Source organism: Orcinus orca, chromosome 12 (assembly GCF_937001465.1).
Source record: "Orcinus orca chromosome 12, mOrcOrc1.1, whole genome shotgun sequence".
NCBI lineage: Eukaryota > Metazoa > Chordata > Mammalia > Artiodactyla > Delphinidae > Orcinus > Orcinus orca.
Window position 1 is genome coordinate 8,164,944 of NC_064570.1, and position 18,206 is coordinate 8,183,149.

General features: G+C 44.7%; 1 protein-coding gene across 2 annotated transcripts in view; it reads right to left on the bottom strand.

Moving 5' to 3' along the window:
- FNDC1 (fibronectin type III domain containing 1) overlaps positions 1 to 18,206 on the bottom strand; it is a 97,690-nt gene that overhangs the window by 14,236 nt on the left and 65,248 nt on the right. For both annotated transcript variants that reach the window (XM_033404017.2, XM_049695276.1), the window contains 5 exons: positions 17,792 to 17,903; positions 16,289 to 16,675; positions 8,360 to 8,428; positions 6,785 to 6,928; positions 3,862 to 4,092 (listed from right to left, as the gene is read on the bottom strand). In XM_033404017.2, the coding sequence (XP_033259908.2) occupies positions 3,862 to 4,092; positions 6,785 to 6,928; positions 8,360 to 8,428; positions 16,289 to 16,675; positions 17,792 to 17,903 (943 nt within the window). The remainder of the gene's footprint in view (positions 1 to 3,861; positions 4,093 to 6,784; positions 6,929 to 8,359; positions 8,429 to 16,288; positions 16,676 to 17,791; positions 17,904 to 18,206) is intronic.

An 18,206-nucleotide genomic window follows, 5' to 3' on the forward strand; every position in this document is an offset into this window, starting at 1 on the left:
CTGGAGGTCAAACGGCGACTCGTTTTATCTAAAACTCCAGGAGCAGTAGGCCGGCAGACACACAGGATTACACAGCCGTGATGAGAACTGAGGAGCAGCCCACGTGCTGGGGGACGGGGGGCGGGCAGAGCTCCCCCAGGGCCCCCAAATGGGGCTGATGACTGAAGGACGGGAAGCAGCTAAGATGCATGGTAGGAGGTGGAGTGAATTCCAGGTAGAGGGAATTCCTGGGCAAAGATGCTGAAGAGGGAGGAGCCAGGAGAAGGCGGAGCCTCCGAGTGGCAGGGTGGGAGGAGGGGCGACAAGAAATGAAGCTGAGGAAGCACAAAATGGAAAAAATATGCAGGGCCCTTTGGTCACGAAGGCTTTTGCTTTTCATTCTAGAAGAAAGGGAACACGTTGAAGGGGTGACACAATAAGACTGTCTTCAGCGCATCTCTCTGGTGCAAAGTGGAGGACCGACACGGTGTGGGGCATGGATGGGATGGTCTAGCTAGACAGCTGTCACAATATCCAGGTGAGAGGCGGTGACAACTCAGGTTCCGTGGTGTTAATGGAGGGAAATGGATGCATGCAAGAGAAACCTGAAAGGTGAAGCCGACAGGATTTAGTGATGAACTGAATATGGAGGGGAAATAAAAGGAGATTTTAAGATGACTCCAAACCTTCAAGCTTGCAAAAAATGGGTGGAAAAGTGAGGGCTCCTCTGAGATAGAAAGCCCAGGTGAGCAGGTTTGGGGCTCTGAAGGATCATGAGTTTGATTCTGGACACGCTGAGTCTGAGACGCTTTGGAGACATCCCGGTGACGATGTCAAGTAGACATGCTTTCACTGTTTGAGGCTCAGAGGAGAGGCAGGCTGGGCCTTGAGCTATAAACCAATGACTCCCCTCCCAGATGAATTAAAACCGTGTGCGTGGGTAACATCCTGGAGCGAGAGAACGCAGAGTAAGAGGAAAAGAGAACTGAGGACCAAGCCCTCGGCAAGTCCGACCTTTAGTGTTTGGTCAAAGAGGGTGAGCCTGCGAGGGAGACTCGGGTTGAGAGAATTGGATCGCAGGTCAAGGAGGAAAAGATCAACAGCATCAAAAGCATCTAAGAGGCAAACAACTTCATTTAGCAACCTGTTCTCTCTGACTGCCTCCATTAAGACCTATTCTGGTGATGGAAAGAGTGGATTAGAGTCACACAGCTAATTGCCGAGCACACAGGGAGCAGAAGCAGAGGCACTGGGCTCTGAAGCCTTTCCACGCTGCTTTCTGGAGGAATTCGTTCTTCTCTTTTTTCAACAAATATTTCATGGCGACCTGGGAAGGGTTGCTGCCCTCTCCACAGGGTTCCCTCCTCCTCTGAGGACAGCCGCATCAAGCCACACATGCTGCATATAACAAAGGCACATCCTCACACATGTGCCCGAGGAGCCCCGTTTTGACGGGTCTGCCCGGCTAATCCGCCTTGAAATCAACTCCATCAGAACCCTGTGCTTCGTCCCACATGCTACGCGGGTTTCTCTGCTTATCCTTGGGTCTGAATTTTTATAATGTGCTATCAGAGCACGTGTAACTCCTCCTTTCTCTGTTCTTATCAAAACCTGTCCTGAAAAACTCAGAGGCCATCATGTGGGTGATTTCCTATGGAGTCACTCCTGATGGAGTAACTGCCTCATTCACTGGGACTGATCAGGGAAAGCAACGGCCTACTCACTCTGCAGGAGTTTCATATCGTTTGGATACCACCTGGTTACATGTTGACTCAACCGCCTGTGCAAGAGAGTACAGCTGGTGGAAACCAGCAGAGCGCTCAATATCTCATGGAGGACCCAATGCCCTGCAGTGGGCCCAGAAGTGTGATGTTCTGTTTGGGTCTAGGAGGTATCTGTGTATCCACTTTGCCTCGCTGTTCTACAGCGAAAAGAGCTGGTGGTTGTTTCATTTGCTGATGAAGAGCTCCCACGATATTCTCTTTTAGCCTCTGGGGTCTAAACAGCCCTGCATATTGCAGGGCTGTCGTGTGCTGAACTATTCCACAGTAAACAGCTTCGCAGTATCAGCACAACCTTCTATCGGGAGTGCCCGAATCCCTATAAATACTTCAGCCATGTTATCTATGCTCGTGGCATGAGTACTCGTGATTAGGGCACTGCGGTTTGGTTTAGGGTTAGGTGTAGGGTATGTGTTGATGAGATGACCTCAAAGTCTCCAGGAAGGCTTGGGATGTGAAGTTAACAAGAGCATGTGTTTCAGAAGCACGCCCTCTATGGGATGATACAGGAACTGCTTCGGAGTTAAGTCCGGTGACATTTACCGGGACTTCTCTGAAGGCTCCTCACGCGGCAGCCCTTGAGGCATGTCTAAGGTGGCTGGCGCTCTCATCCTGTATCCATCCTTCTGTTTTTCAGAAGCCCCGTGGCTCAGGGCACAGTGGTATATTTATTCTAAGTAACATCTGTTATGCAAGAGATCAAAAGCTAAATAGCTTAAGCTAAGATTTTCCATTATTTTTTTCTGTATGCTTACTTGCTTGCTTTTCAAAATTGCCATTCATAAAATCATATTCAGTTAATAAAAGGATTTTCTGGCTGCTTTGACTACAAGCTTTCCTCCTTCCGTTGACTTATTCGTTTTCTATTAGGAACATGCTGGACTTCACAGAAGCTGGCCTCTGCAGCCTCTGCAGCTCACAGGCTGGGGGCGACCGTCACTTACAGTTAGACCAAGACTCCGCCCCCTTGATCTGTACCCTCGCTCTCCCCTGGCCCTTCCGCCTTACCCGGCACAATAGCCAGGCACTCTTTCCTGTGTTCCTTATCCTGGTTTTTGGGCTGCTGTGCAAACTCCATTAGAAAAGTTGCTCTTTGGGTGTGCTTGGATATTTTCTTATCATTTTAAGAGATAATGTTGGGGACATAAAGCAAAAGCACTAAAAATTTTGAATTCGATGAACCACACTAGCATAATAGTGACAGATAATATGTCAAACTCTGACTTAACGGCACCATCCCCAGTCCCGAGTCACACACACACACATATGTTCCTTCCTCTTATATAACTAACTGACCCAAAAAGAATCATTTGCAAAAGAAGGGTCTATTCAAAAACACATTAATTCTTTACTGTAGGAACTTATCTCAACAAATTTATCCTCAACTATATCCTTGGCAGAATCAAATGAACTCATGAACATCTCACAGGCCAAGACCTAGGAGGAGGAAGATCCCTGGGCGCTTTGCCATCACATCTGGGGCCCATCTAAGGAATTCAGGGACACGGAGACTGGTTTGGAAGCACCCAGCAGACATGGAAAGAAGGGAAGAGGCTGTCACGACCCCAGGGTTGACTGTGACTCCGGGTAGTGCACAGTAGGAGCTCTTTCATCACCATGCTGTGGGATCTCATCTTAGTGTGGCTCTGTGGACTCCCTGGCTATTTGCAGGATTACAGAGTATAAGAGATGTAACGACATTTTGCATAGGAGGAAAGCAAGGTCCAGAGAGATGAGGTAGGTAGCTCAAAGTCATAAAAACCAATTTGGGACTAGGATTCAGGACTTGTGACTTTCATCTAGTGCTCTTCATACTACCCCACAAGGCTTCCCATACTGCCTCTATTTCATCCTTTTAAAAGAAGACATCTGCGTTCATCCATCCAATTCATCCAGTTCATGCATCTGTCCATCCATTTAACCTACCCTTCCATCCTTACATCCATCCATCATTCATTTATCCAATCCATCCATTCATGTACCCATCCATCCATCCATCCATTTTCCATCTATCCACTCATCCATCATCCATCCATCCCTTACTGTCTGTATTTCCCACCTACTGGTTGACAGGAACTCTGAGCATCTGCCTTGGACACACCTGTTATCATATCTCCCGGGGCGGATTTGTCCCAGTCCACAATGACAAATGAGTGGCAGCCTTCCACGGCGACCACAGTGATGTTGCGGGGGGCATGCTGAGGAGGCAGGTCACTCTTCTTCAGGTCGTTTGGAATGATTTCATCCAGGCTGTCCACTTGGAAGTGATCCAGAGCGTCAGTCAGAGAGCATGGGGCAGACGGGTCTTTATTTAGGTACGTCACGTAAGGAGCTGGAAGAGAACAAAGATACCCAGTCGGATTGCTGAAGGCTTTCTCTGGAGGCAGAAACATGATGTCTGCTCCAGGAGTAGACCCCCCGATTCAGCCTCTTCCTACTAAGCATCCAGGGTCATCAGCCCTGACGCCAAACTCGGACGCGCATCCTTAGCCCTCTTGTATGGATCTATATATTTATATCTTTCAACATCATGGTGTCAAAAGAGCTTATCGCCCCATCAACGTCCATGATTATGACCTCGGTGGTTTTGAAACATCTCTGAGCTACAATCTAGTATAACATACACCTGCAGCATTCTGCCATTCCTACGCCCCAAAACTTAGAAGGGTGTGAATCAGCCCGACTTAGAGTTCTCTCAACCTCAGTTCATTCCCTAGGCTGTCTTGGGACCAGAAAAAACTATACGCTGATCAAGATACACAGCCTTAGCCTCAGTTCTGGGTGGCCTTCCCTGGGACTTCAGGGACTCACATAACTACCTGCAATGTCTGCACAGGCCAGGCCTGAATACCCTTCTAACAACATTACCACTCAGGACGATGATAGCTACCTCACATTTATGGATAGGCTCAAGCTTTCTCTATACACGTGATCTCAGTAGATACACGGGCCCCAGAATTAAGGCAGGACAAGAACTGATAACCCACACTCCAGCTGAGCCTACGGATGCTGACAGAGGCCCCCAGAGCAGCGGGCAAACAGAAGCTTTTCCCTCTAGTCCACAGCTCTTCTTATTACATATGCTCTAGAAGTTAGAAAAGCCAAGGAATTGGATTTGAGCTTTATACATTCAAGACCCCCAAGTGCTCCCAAGTAACAATTTCTAGAACTTTCTAAACGTTCCATTGCATCTTTTCGTACAGGTTCTCATTCTCAGTGGCTGTGAGGACTGAAAGCAATTTTTAGATCCCCTATATTCCAATACTCTGTATAAAATTAGGCCTTTCGAGCTCGTTCATGATCTCATCAGGAGGTTTGGGGGAGCCGTCTACTACGCTTTATAGAGTTATAGGCATATGAAAATAGCCAGACAATAGTAAGCCTTTCAGGCTTTTAAGAGTTCTTTGGAGCAGTTAATAATAGCACTGAAAGCATTTCTATTTCTGTCACGGAACTACAGAGAGAAAAGTCAGCACATTCGGGGGATTCAGCCAGGCTTCTGCGTGCCATGGCCCAGCATTACCATTTGTCTCAGGACTCCTCCTTCTAATTAAGATTCTTAAAATTCAAAAAAAGAAAAAAAGAAAGCACTTCAAACAGATAACACACACACACACACACACACACACACACACACAAAGATTCTTGTTCTTCAAGTACGTGTGGTTCAGACACTCAATACTACATCTTGGCTGGCAAGAGTTGTTCTCTGCTGATGGCAGAACATTTGTTTTGGAAACAGAAAAGTGTGATATTAGTTTAAGCTGTTGCCTGTCTCCACTCAGTAATAACTTATTGTTTTTCCACTTAGTAATATGTTAATCTGTCTTGTTAGCAAAGTTCATTAAAGGCATGGGAAAAGAAGACTCCCAAAGGGAATGAAACACAGTTTAGTGAAACAAAATATCCTCCTGAAATTGTTTTAATAATCGAGAAAGAAGAATAGAATCAATTTCTAGGTCGCAAGTCCTTGAGGCTAACAAAAACTATAGGAAATAAACTGAAGGGCAAACGAACCTATTTACAAAACAGAAGTTGAGTCTCAGATGCAGAAAACAAAATTGTGGTTACTGGGGGGAAGAAGAGGGAGGGATAAATTGGAAGATTGGGATTGACAAACACAGTACTATACAGAGAAAAGATAATAAGAACCTGTTGAATAAATAGCACAGGGAGCTCTAGTCAATACTCTGTAATGACCTATATGGGAAAAGAATGTAAAAAAGAGTGGAAGAAAAAACTGAAGGAATGGGCTTCCCTGGTGACCACTAGTTAAGAATCCGCCTGCATATGCAGGGGACACGGGTTCGAGCCCTGGTCCGGGAAGATCCCACATGCCGCGGAGCAACTAAGCCCGTGCACCACAACTACTGAGCCTGCGCTCTACAGCCCGTGAGCCACAACTACTGAGCCCGTGAGCCACAGTACTGAAGCCCGCGCCTAGAGCCCATGCTCCGCAACAAGAGAAGCCACCGCAATGAGAAGCCCGCGCACCACAACCAGAGAAAGCCCGCGCGCTGCCACGAAGACCCAACGCAGCCAACAATAAATAAATTAATTTTAAAAAAAACTGAAGGAAAACAGCTTCAGCTCTTTGAAACTCTAAGTAGCTCAATTCAGTAAACTGCTCATCTTTTAGGAAGAAGCTAATGAAGTGCAGGCAAGGCCTAGTGGAAGTCTCATCTCAGAAAAGTTGGCTACAGTAAAAATACTCATATTCCCTGGACTGGTGATTATCGAAAGTGTTCCTTCCTCTTTGTCCACACAAGGCAGCCTCTCTGAACTCTATTCTGTCGGATCCCAAACGTTCTCCTGCATTCATCCCCCCTCCCGACTTCTGCAGAAAGCAAGCTCATGTGCATCTAAACAGGAATGACTCGCTGAATCAGCCCAAATGGAAAATTCATCCGGGAAAATAAGCTACCACTGCAAGTGCCTTGGCCAATCCAAGGGATTAGTTGTGCTCTTCGTCAAAGAACGAAAGTTAAAACCCACGGCTCTCTGATTCAGGAAGTTCTATTTACCAACAAATCGCTTCTTTCCAGCCAGATCGAACTCTTCTTCAGGGTAGGAACTGATGGAGCCTTCCGGGGGGATGACAGCAGGAGTGGCAGCAGGGGTGGAGGGCTTGGTGGTGGCCGGCAGCCTTGAGGTCTCAACTTCATAATCTGAAACGATGCGATGGTTTCGTAATTGGGCACTTCCAGAAAAGGGGCACCGTGTACCCTCAAAAGAGACCTTCTTAAGATTGATCTCTACACGGAAGCACGTGCGCGCACGCACCCCACCACTCCGTGGAATAAACGCTATGCCTGAAAAGAATTTGATGCTAACAAAACAGTATCTCCTCCCACTTCAGTCCTCTCGGAAAAGCAGCTCCTGGTGAAAGAAAGGAAGGAAAAAAGAAACACGATGACCAGAAAAATGAGATTTTTAGAATCAAAGCTGGACAGAAACTTAGAATTCACCCCGTTTTGCAGGCTCCTGTTACTGGTCCAAGACCATTCTCTGCCTAAATAATTTTCCCTTTTAAAGCCATAAAAAATTCACATGAGAAAAGAAACTTGATTTTTTAAAAAATTTATCTTCTGTGTATGGGCTTTTCTCTGGGGAGGGGTGTAGGATTAATCCTATTCAGAGAACTAATCCGTTAACAAAAAAGAAAACTCTGCTCCCTTTCAACAGCTCCAAACCATAAGAAAGGTGCTATTTTCAAAGATGCTAAGAAAGCTTCCTTTGCTTTCTCACATCTGCTGTTTTTCTTTTAAGTCTTTTTTTTTTTTTTTGAAAACTGGGGGATTAAACCACTACATGGAACAATCGTGATGGCATCAAAGGTGACATTATTCCCACATTCGTGATTTAAGAGCCTTGGAACTACAGACAGCAGCAGGCAGGCAGAGCACAAAAGTGGGGACAGACATCCCGAGTGTCAAAGGCCAGCACTGGGGTGGGGACAAGATTTCCACGTGGATTCCTTCAATTTCAGAGGCAACTTACAAAACACACAGAACCATCGCAGGGTCGTAAGTACAATGACAGGATTAGTTACCACTGATGGAGTGAGTGTTCCAGGTGCCATGCAAGGCGTGTGTATTCTTTATCTTAGAAACTTACCTTGACATGAAAACATGCTATGATAAAAAAAAAAAAAGAATCAGCACATCTAGAGCACTGCATTTTTTTATGTAATTAGAAAAGGAGAGGAAGGAAAGAATGAGAATGGGAAGAGTCAAGGCTGGAGGCCGAGACCTGGTTAAACCAAGTCATTTTACTAACGGTGTGGATGGGGGACAGGAAGGCTCAGAATGAAGCAGCTCCAGGATCTCTAGAGGAGGGAGGGGCTGAGAGGGAGGGAAAGGGGGGCTCAGGGAACTGGTCTGCAAGCTGCATCTGTGTATCAAGAACACTGTTTTCCTTTAGGTTAACCTGTATTGGAGGGTAGCTTGGAGGGGGACGGTATAACCACCTTTCCCTAAGCATTGCCACCCACCCCTGAGTTCCGAAGGAAACAGAAATTGAAGTCATCCACTTAGTCATTAAAATAAGATTCTCCCATCAGAAAAGTATGCAAATAATGTGTTTAAAAACATTAGTACCTTCATCATAGATCACGTACGCCTCTTCCGTGGGCACTGCCGTGTCGGTCTCCAATCCTGAGAACTCATCTAGTGAAGGAGGAGAGGGGAAGGGTCAGCAAACGCCCCAGGGTTTCTTCTCAGCATCACGCCGAGGGCACAGTGATCCAGCCCCATGATGGTTCCAGGGGAGCAAGCGCCCCCTGCCAGGGGCTCCTCAGCTTCCTCAGAAGGAAGGGAGCTGGAACCCAGATTTTCTCTCCTTTGTACTCAGAAAAGGGCCCTGGGGCGCCCTCAAGGATCGAAACAAAGATGCCTCCCCAGCATCCCCGTCCAGCTCAAGGGGCTGTTCCTGACCTTCCTCCCACCTCTGCGGCGCCCAGGCTCCCCCTGGCCCGGGATGTTGCAGGCCTGAGAACAGGCATTCTGGGAGAGCAGAGAGTGGCAGCTGGTACCCAGGATGGGGACAAAACTCCTTCTTCCGGGAGCTCCTTTGTTCATGGCACCCTCATTCTCTCCAACCCCTGGATCCTGCCACTCACATGTTCCAGAAGCAGGGTGACCTCCTGCCTCTCCTCTTTCCCAATCTGGCTTCACTGCCCCTCTGAGCTCCCACCCTCTCTCACCGACTCAGAGATAAATCTGTACTGATTAGACTTCTTAACTTGCATATGAAGTTTGGAAATAATATTCCAGTGATTACAAACTCCTTTACAAACGGGTAGGGCTTTATTTACAAAACCGTGAGATTATGACTACAAAATTATCCTCTAAATGCAATTAATAGACTTTTATATGTGATTTTTTGATGTCTTCCAGAAAGCCCTAATTATAAGAACCATTGTTAAAATGACTATTATTAATGACTGAACTGATATCACGAGCATGGATGACAACTTGGTTAAGAAAGGTGAGTGAAAGCAAAAACCACATTTTTGCGTCCACCATCTGGGTCCTTTCAGCAGAAGCTTTTTTGAGAAGGTGGGAGGAGATCAATATATTACTTCTCGATCTGTGGGAGGAAAACGCAGCTGCAAAAAGGAGACCGTTTCTTTGTAGCTGGTAAAATCTTGAGGCACCTTAAAAATTCAGAGGAATTCCTTTCTTCCTTTTGACCTGAAGCCACAGCAATTATACGGAACTCTCAATTCAAGGCACACTTGAAAGGCAGAGCGGGTGTGAGGGGACAGCAAGCAGGAACTAGGATTTATCACTTGCCTTCTGGGCATCAGGCACTGTCACATATATATTGTTCAAGTTAATCCTCACATAAGATAAATGGGGTTCATTATACCCACTTCTCATCCAAGGACACCAAGGATTTATAACATGCCTGGAGTCACACAGCTGGTAAAGGGTAAAGCGCTGAAACAGAATTGGACCTGAAGGCCTCGGCTCCAAAGACTATGTTCTTCATACTTCATCACTGCCGCCATTGTTTAAAAGTTGGACTAACCGATCTTTTGCTTGTAAACCTTAAGGCACTTTATTAGAATCGTCATTCCGCAGCATAATGAAAGGGGAATTGAACTAGAAAGTATACCGACGCCCTTCACTCAAAATATCACAGGCACCGATTTTGAATGGTTTTCTTGCTAGGAAATCACTGATCATTCCTGAGAGATACACCAATGTAATCATTCTACTAGCCTTGTCTGAGCCTACTTTGAATAACTTCAGGAGTGCGATGCTGCCGAAACAAACTCCACCAGCCGAGGACAGTGGCAACCTTGCCTCGCCTGTCTGGCCCCTCTGCGATGAAAAGCCCCGCATACACCTGAGGCCCGTGACACGCCCCCCACCTGCCTCACCAGGGAGGTGGTGACGCTGGGGATGTTCTGACAGGGCCAACGAAAGTCAACAAAGAGAAGTTGTAAATGATCTGCCTTTCAGGATGGGCATTTCGAGAAAAACGATTAGACGCGATGTTTTTTTAGGTCATTCCAATGTCAATATGTCTGGATCCAAGAGGAATGACTTCTGGGCTGGTTTCAATTAGACAGTTTTCAGGTTGACACCACCTAACGTTTGGAGTTACCTGGCTGTTGTGTCCCAGAAACCATCTTCCTCCCTGTGTCCATTTAACTTTCAAGAATGTAGTCTTGTTTCACCTCATTATCAGCTCAGGTTCATTTCCTTTCATTATTATTCTTGCTCAGGTCAAAATGAATAAACTGTACAATGTTTGCATCCCGGAGTGAATGAGAAAAGGGGAAATATAGGGTTTCTTTCATGGATTCCTGATACTAAATACAATTCCTTGAGGAGCTGAAACGCTCTGGTCCAGCACCAGGCCACAGACACGATGCCTTTCACCTGCGAACTTGGATCACTTCTTGAGATGAGTGACAGTTAAGTCTCTGGCAAAAGTAAACATCCTACTGAGTGATTTAGTGCTCCTTTTTTTGTTTTTTTTATTTATTTTTATTTATTTTTTATTTTTATTTTCCTTGTTTCAAGACCAAATAAAGTCAGGCATAATTTTTCTAAAAGAGCACCATCTTGATTCCAAGTAGAAGAAACTTGCAGATGTAATGAAATAGTTTTACAATTTTGGGGGAAAAGCTGACCCTCAGAATTTGCCCCACCTGAATGCCATCTTGAAGCATTTGGAGCTACATAAAACTGGATGTTTTATAAGCCAACCCAGAATCAATGTCAAAAGCTTCCACCTCTTCATATAAAAGTAGGTGCCAGCCACCAACCATGTGGTACTCAAGTTTATTTTCTTGAGTAGTTTATCCAAACAGTCATGAAAAAAAATGAGCGTAAAATGTTCGGGTCTTAGCTCCAGAGATATTTTTTTTTTAACTATAAAAAGGATTCTCATTAGAAGTTTAGAGAGAAGGTAAATTCCAGCCGTTTGAAACCCAAGGATATTTGCAAATTATTTGGTTGAATTTGAAGTGAATTTTCAAGTGAATTTTCAATTCCAGCTCAAGTGAAATTTTCAATTTCCAGCTCAAGTGAATTTTCAATTTCCAGCTCAAGTGAATTTTCAATTATTCTGTTTGTATTTTCTGTCTCGAGAGTGAGCTGTGGCAGGAGGGAACTGTTTTCCACAATAACTGATGGTCTTCTAAAACATGCCCCAAGGTCACGTTACAAATTGTTGAAGACGTTTAGCTGGCTCGTAACATTTCCAGACACACACGATACCATCAGATCTGCTGTCGAAACGGAACCTGAAAAACAAGGATCGCTGGTAAAAGACTTCTCAGTAGAAAACAGAGAATGCCTATGGCTTGGGGTATGGTGTAGATATCCAAAGCTGCATAATTAGGTACCATGAGGAATCTGAGATGAAGCAGAGGACGCTATCTCTACTGCAAGGAGTTTATTATTTAATAGAGAAGTCATAGCAAGCAAAAAAGTGTGTGTGTGTGTGTGTAAGAGAGAGAAAGAACACCAATACGCTGGAAACAAGCATATAATATGCATCTATGCTTACAGGAATATGCAAACAATATGGCCTCTATAACAAATGCTTAAATTACTGGAATGATTTAATGACACAAGGTTATTCCCAAAACACTATTTTAAAGCAGTGTTTTCAAGGGAAAGAGGGGCAGGATTTAACCAGGGGAGCCGAGACTAAGAGACGTGAAAAGATGATTTTAAAATTGGAGGGCTAGAAACAAAATGTTAGGACTTTGCCAATGGAAGATAATGACAAATGGTCGGCTATATGGGGGTTGAAGAGGGGACTCCTGGAAGGAGAGGTATTCTCTCAGGGATCACAACACAGGTTCTAAATCATCATCCCTACAACAGCAATTTCAGGTTACTAGGTTGCAAAGTGCCATGGCCAAAATTTGCTTGGTAAATAAACATTGGTTGTAAACACATGGAGCCCCAGCACTTGTGGGTGTGCATTATAAACCGAACTACAGTCGTCCCTAGATGTACACTGGGACTTGGTCCAGGAGCCCCTGTGAATACCAAAATCTGTGGATGCTCAAGTCCTTTTTATAAAATAGAGTAGTACAAGGAATCCAAGTTTGGTTGAATCCGTGGACGTGAAACCCGCGGTACAGAGGGCCCACTGTACACCGAATACAACAAAAAAAGTACTGGAGAGAAAACACGAACACGAGAGCAGAGCAAGAGGCAGGGAGACACGGTACAGGTGGTACTGGGAGTGAAGTGTGAGGGGGAGAGTTGGGACTGTCGCTCCGCTGACATCAGCATCTGTCCTGAGTCTCACTGTCCCATTTACAGGATGTGTTTTTGCAGGTCGAGGCCACTGGAACGTGTTCAACTAAGAAATGGCAAACTCTACTGTACTTTAGAGATAATACAGAGGGTTTTCGTGAACAATTTTGACTGTGATTTTCTAATTACAAGCCGTCTTTAGAAGCCAGTTCCCCCTTAAGATGTTCCCTTCCCCCTCTACCTCTCTGCAGGATTAGCCCTGACAGTTGCACTCCAGTGGTGAAGGAAGCCGGGACCGTGCTTTCTATTTCTGAGGCAAGCGCAGTGCCTGGCTGAGTCACGTTCAAGGAATGTGTGTCGAGCTGCACATCTGGGTAGGAGGCACACGGAGGCTGGTATAAGGAAGCCCAGTAAGGAGGAATCATTTGAGTGTTGGGCCAATAGGGTCAGCCTAGCAATGGAGGTATGAAGTCTAAGAAATGTGACGGAGGAAGAATCGGTGGGAACTGATGAGACCTGACAACAGAGATGAGAGAACCAAAGGAGACACGAGACACCAAAGCCTCAGGCCTGCAGAAATGGATCTTTATCCCATCTCGCTCTGCCGTAAACAACTTGGTTTCCTAATGAGAGGGAGCTGTTTCTATCTACCGTAATTTCAGGTAGATTGTGCATTAGATTGTGAGGTTTCAGAGGCACAGCTACGTCACCGACTTTTCTATGTTTCCCACAGAACCCAACCCATGTGGAGTAGATGATTAATGATCACGTGCTGACATTATTTTCCAAAATTATGAATGAAGCCAGAAAAACAAAAACAAGAGCTACTCCATCCTCTTCAAATTACCACACGGGCTTTCTCATAATGAAATCACTGTACAATGATAAAGAAACATTTATCAAATGAATTCCCTAAATCAGGGTTTATCTAGACACAAGACTTAATCATGCTCACTTTCAATTTCAGAACCTATACACAGAAAGTATAAAAAATAGCTATGTCAACATCATTAGTTATTAGGGAACTACGAATCTAAACCACAGTGAGGTACCACTTCACACCCGCTGTGAATGAAAAAGACAGATAATAACAGGTGTTGGTGAAGATGGAGAGAAACTGGACACCTCATACATTACTGGTGGGAATAAAAATGGTGCAGCTGCTATGGAAAACAGTTTGGTCGTTCCTCAAAAAGCTAAACAGAGAGTTACCATTCGACACAGCAACTCTACACAAGAGAATTAAAACCAGGAATTCAAAAAAAAAAAACAAACCTGTACGTGAATGTTCACAGCGGCACTAGTCATAATAGACAAAAGGTGTTAACAACCCAATGTCCATCAACTGATAAATGGACAAAATGTGGTCTCTCCACACAATGGAATATTAATCAGCAATAAAAGGAATGAGGTACAGACATATTCTACAAGGTGGAGGAAACTTGAAAACAAATTATGCTAACTGAAAGAAGCCAGACACAAAAGGACACATTTCACATGATTCCATTTACATGAAATGTCCAGAACAGGCAACTATAGAGGCAGAAAGTAGATGAGTGGTTTCCCGGAGTTGGGAGGAGCAGAGAATGGGGAGTGACTACTAACGAGTCTAGGGTTTGTTTTGGAGGGTGATGAAGATGTTCTGGAATTTGATAGTGGTGCTTGTTGCACAGCTCTATGAATCTGCTAAAAACTGTCCACTTTAAAAGGGAGAACTTGGGCTTCCCTGGTGGCGCAGTGGTTGAGAGTCCACCTGCCGATGCAGGGGACGCGGGTTCGTGCCCCGGTCCAGGAGGATCCCACATGCCGTGGAGCGGCTGGGCCCATGAGCCATGGCCGCTGAGCCTGCGCGTCCGGAGCCTGTGCTCCGCAACGGGAGAGACCGCAGCAGTGAGAGGCCCGCATACCAAAAAAAATAAAAATAAAAAAAATAAAAATAAATAAATAAAAGGGAGAACTTGATGGTATGTGATTTCTGTCTCAAGAAAGCTATTATTAAAGATGTTTTTTAATAAAAACAACTATGATTGGAAATGATACTAGGAAGAAAATGTTTAATAAAGTTGTTAGTGGAGCAGCAGAAATAAACAAGGAAGGTAAGCCATACAGAAGTATTTTTAAAATCATAAATTATAGTACATTATGATATTGTTTGAGGATGATAGGTTGCTCTCCCCAAATTTAATTGCTTTTCCAAGACTTTGTACTTATTTTCGAAATGCTGTCTAGAGGTAAAATGTTACTTTTTTTTTTTTTTTAACTACCATTGCATTTCTTTTTTATTTCTTTTTATTTTTTTATTTTTATTGGAGTCTAGTTGCTTTTAGAGATAAATTATTATTAACACTTGGACACTAATTTGGCTTGGGCTAGGCTATCAGACGAATGGACAGGAGTGAAGTAAAAAATACACATCTCTAGCATGATCTGCAAAGAAAAGAAGAAACAAAAATACCAAGAAAAATATTGACCTTCATGCCAACTAAAAAGCCCCGAAATACAACAGAAATGCAAAGAACATGCAATAAAGCCTACATCAGAGGAGAGAAAAGAAAATGTAAAATATTAATAATAATAGTAGTAGTAATTAGAACCAAATCCAAAATAGTCACTCTTCTGTTTACAACCAATTATTAAACAAATATCTGTTCTAATTATACTTCAATTAAAAAAATGAAACACATCAACGTACGCAGAAGTAAGGAAGATACATAATATTTTCATACCGGAAACCCAAAGGTAAATTCCAATTTGTACTCACTGGGTTAGCTGGTAGTGTGAGAATTTTCTTCCCAATCGTCCTCTTCTTCAGTGTGTTCCTTGTTCTTTGGTGTGAATTTTTCAGATATGTCAAATGTTCCTGTTTCTTCAGAACTTGTCCATGGAAAGACAAACTTCAAACAGAATTCCCAGTTTGGAGACAGCGTTCATGTTCAAACTGATTGGGTTTATCAGGTCAATGATGCTATGTAAGAATTCGGGGCATGAGTGTGATTTCCTGAAATGAAGGGTCTTCACTCTGCGTTAGCTTAAAAAGACAGAAGCTTTACAGCCTGCGTTGCAATTCATTTGAACCCGAGGGAAGGGGGTGAATTTGCCTTCTCGAGCCTGAGGCAAATACAGGATGACACAGCAGGGGCGCAGGACAGCCCTGACTGGGTGTCCCAGAGCAGGGAAAGGGCTCAGTCTTAGCCAGTGGACGGCCCCTGCTGCCACGCAAGGATAAGCGTTTTCCAAAGGGACTGCTGATCAAACATGCTTGGGAAATGCTACTTTACTTGAAAATTCACAGTGAGACTATTCAACAGTTAGAGTCCAACAGTAAGAAATTCCTTTAACCTTGTTTACATCACACAGGTAATCACAGAACCTTTTTTTAAAAATTACTATATAATAATTATTATATTTTAATTATTATTATAACAAGTACTAATCTACTAATATCCAGTGGGACACACTTTGGGAAGCACACTGGTCCAAACTAACAACGCCCCATGTTTCAGCCAGATTTTTGACTTGGGTGGTGACAAAGGTTGCCAGATAAAACAGAGGATGCCCACCTAGATTTGAATTGTAGAGAAGCTTTCATATAAGCACGTCCCACGCAATATTTTTGTTTGCTGAGTCTGACCATCCTAGCTGTGACACAGCGCGGTCAGTAAACCCCGTGAGCTATAAGTGCCTGCAGCTGCCTCTCCACTGTGCAACCCCACTCACCGCCCCGCTGTCTCTGCGGCCCTAGTCGGCAACGCAGCGCGCCATCACATGAGTTACCGGCACAACGAAGACGGTTACCTTCCTCGGGGTGGCACTCCGGGATCCCATCTGAGCCCACGACGAGGTTGCCATCCTCGTCATGTCGCTCCAGGGTCCCGGGGCGACAGGTGGGGATGCGAGCAGTGGGCTCGGGGGCGGTGGTAGTAGTGGTTGACTGCATAGTGGTTCGGGTGGTCGCTGGGCGCGTGGTGCTGGTCGTGGTGGGCTGAGGGGGCGTGGTGGTCGGGGGTCGCGTGCTGGCGGTGGAGGAACTGGTGGTTGTCTTGACGACCCCCAAGCCCACCAGGGGCTTCCCTCCGAGGCTCAAAATGGGCTTATCCTGGGGACTGGCCAAGGGTTTGCCATATCGCCCCTGCCCGAAGAGGGGGAGGCCATCGGGGCTCACCACGGGGGTCCCTCCCAGATCTGAAACAAAAATCAAACAAAATCTGTGCAACAAGGTGAAAGGACACAGGGAAAGCAAAAAGCAAGTGGAAAATGTCTTCTCAGAGGCTTCTATTTTCATCAGTAAAAGGCAAAGAAATAATTAAAGGGACATCAGGTGAGGGAGCAGTATCTGCTGCTATCCAGAAATTTCTAGGCTATTTATATTATCCATTACTCCGTACTACCTTATATAAATATATAAATATTTCATTGTTATGTCCCATTACCTGCAATAACTCGAAGTCTCCAGTAAGGAAAGTAATTCTTTCCCCCTCTTCATTCCTACCCCTAAAGACTTCAGTGTTACTGTGGACAGTAAGGTGGCAAACTTATTCTGTAAAGGGCCAGAGAGTAAGTATTTTAAGCTTTATGACGCCACTACTCAACTTTGCCACTACAGGGCAAACAAGCCACGGACAGTACACCAACAAATGCATGTTTCCATGCTCCACTGAAACTTTGTGTATGGATGGTGAAATGTGAATTTTATAATATTCACATGTCACAAATGTTATCATTCCAGGATTTTCTGGCAGTCATTTAAAAATGTAAAAACCATTCTGAGCTCCCAGGCTATAGAACAACAGGCAGCAGACAGGGTTTGGCTTTAGAAGCTGCTTTGCTGACTCCTGCTCTCAGCTGCCCAATCCCAAGAATGAAGTCAAGAGCCACCTTTTCTAGAGGGTGGAGAGTCTGTAAGAAGACAGTTGGATCAGGGAAGACGCTAAGTTCTGCCCCCTTCTGAGGCACCTCCTTTCCACATGGCTCAAGGGCCCCCATTAAAAATGAGTAGGGGGCTTCCCTGGTGGCGCAGTGGTTGGGAGTCCGCCTGCCGATGCAGGGGACACGGGTTCGTGCCCCGGTCCAGGAAGATCCCACATGCCGCGGAGCAGCTGGGCCCGTGAGCCGTGGTCGCTGAGCCTGCGCGTCCGGAGCCTGTGCTCCGCAGCGGGAGAGGCCACAACAGTGAGAGGCCCGCGTACCGCAAAAAATAAAAAAAATTAAAAAAAAAATGAGTAGGAGGAGAAAGAGAGAAGTTGTCACTCTACAGCTAAGTCAGGACACTTTTGCTCCTTAAAAAACACTCTCACTTACCCACAATGGTTCGACCATCTCCTCCTAGTTTAACTCGAAGGGGATTTCCTTGTGAATCCTGGAGGTGCCTTCCTTCTCCGTTCAATACTAACCCACGATCAAGATCCACGACCTAAATCCATGACACAGATTAAAAGATATATTGAACGTTTCAAAATGTTCACCTTAATCCAACTGCATGAACATATGTGAAGAGCAAACATTATTTTTGTCAGCATCATTCATAAGGTTTAATAAGGATAAAGTACGAAACAGTCACATTTCATATTATAATTGCTTATCTATATAATATGTAAATTGTTTTAAGTTTCTCAAATATTCAAAAGATGCTCGAAATACTTTTACCATTTAATATGTTGTAGTATGTAAAAAGTAGGAAACAACCTAAGTGTTCATCAACAGAGGAAAGAGATTA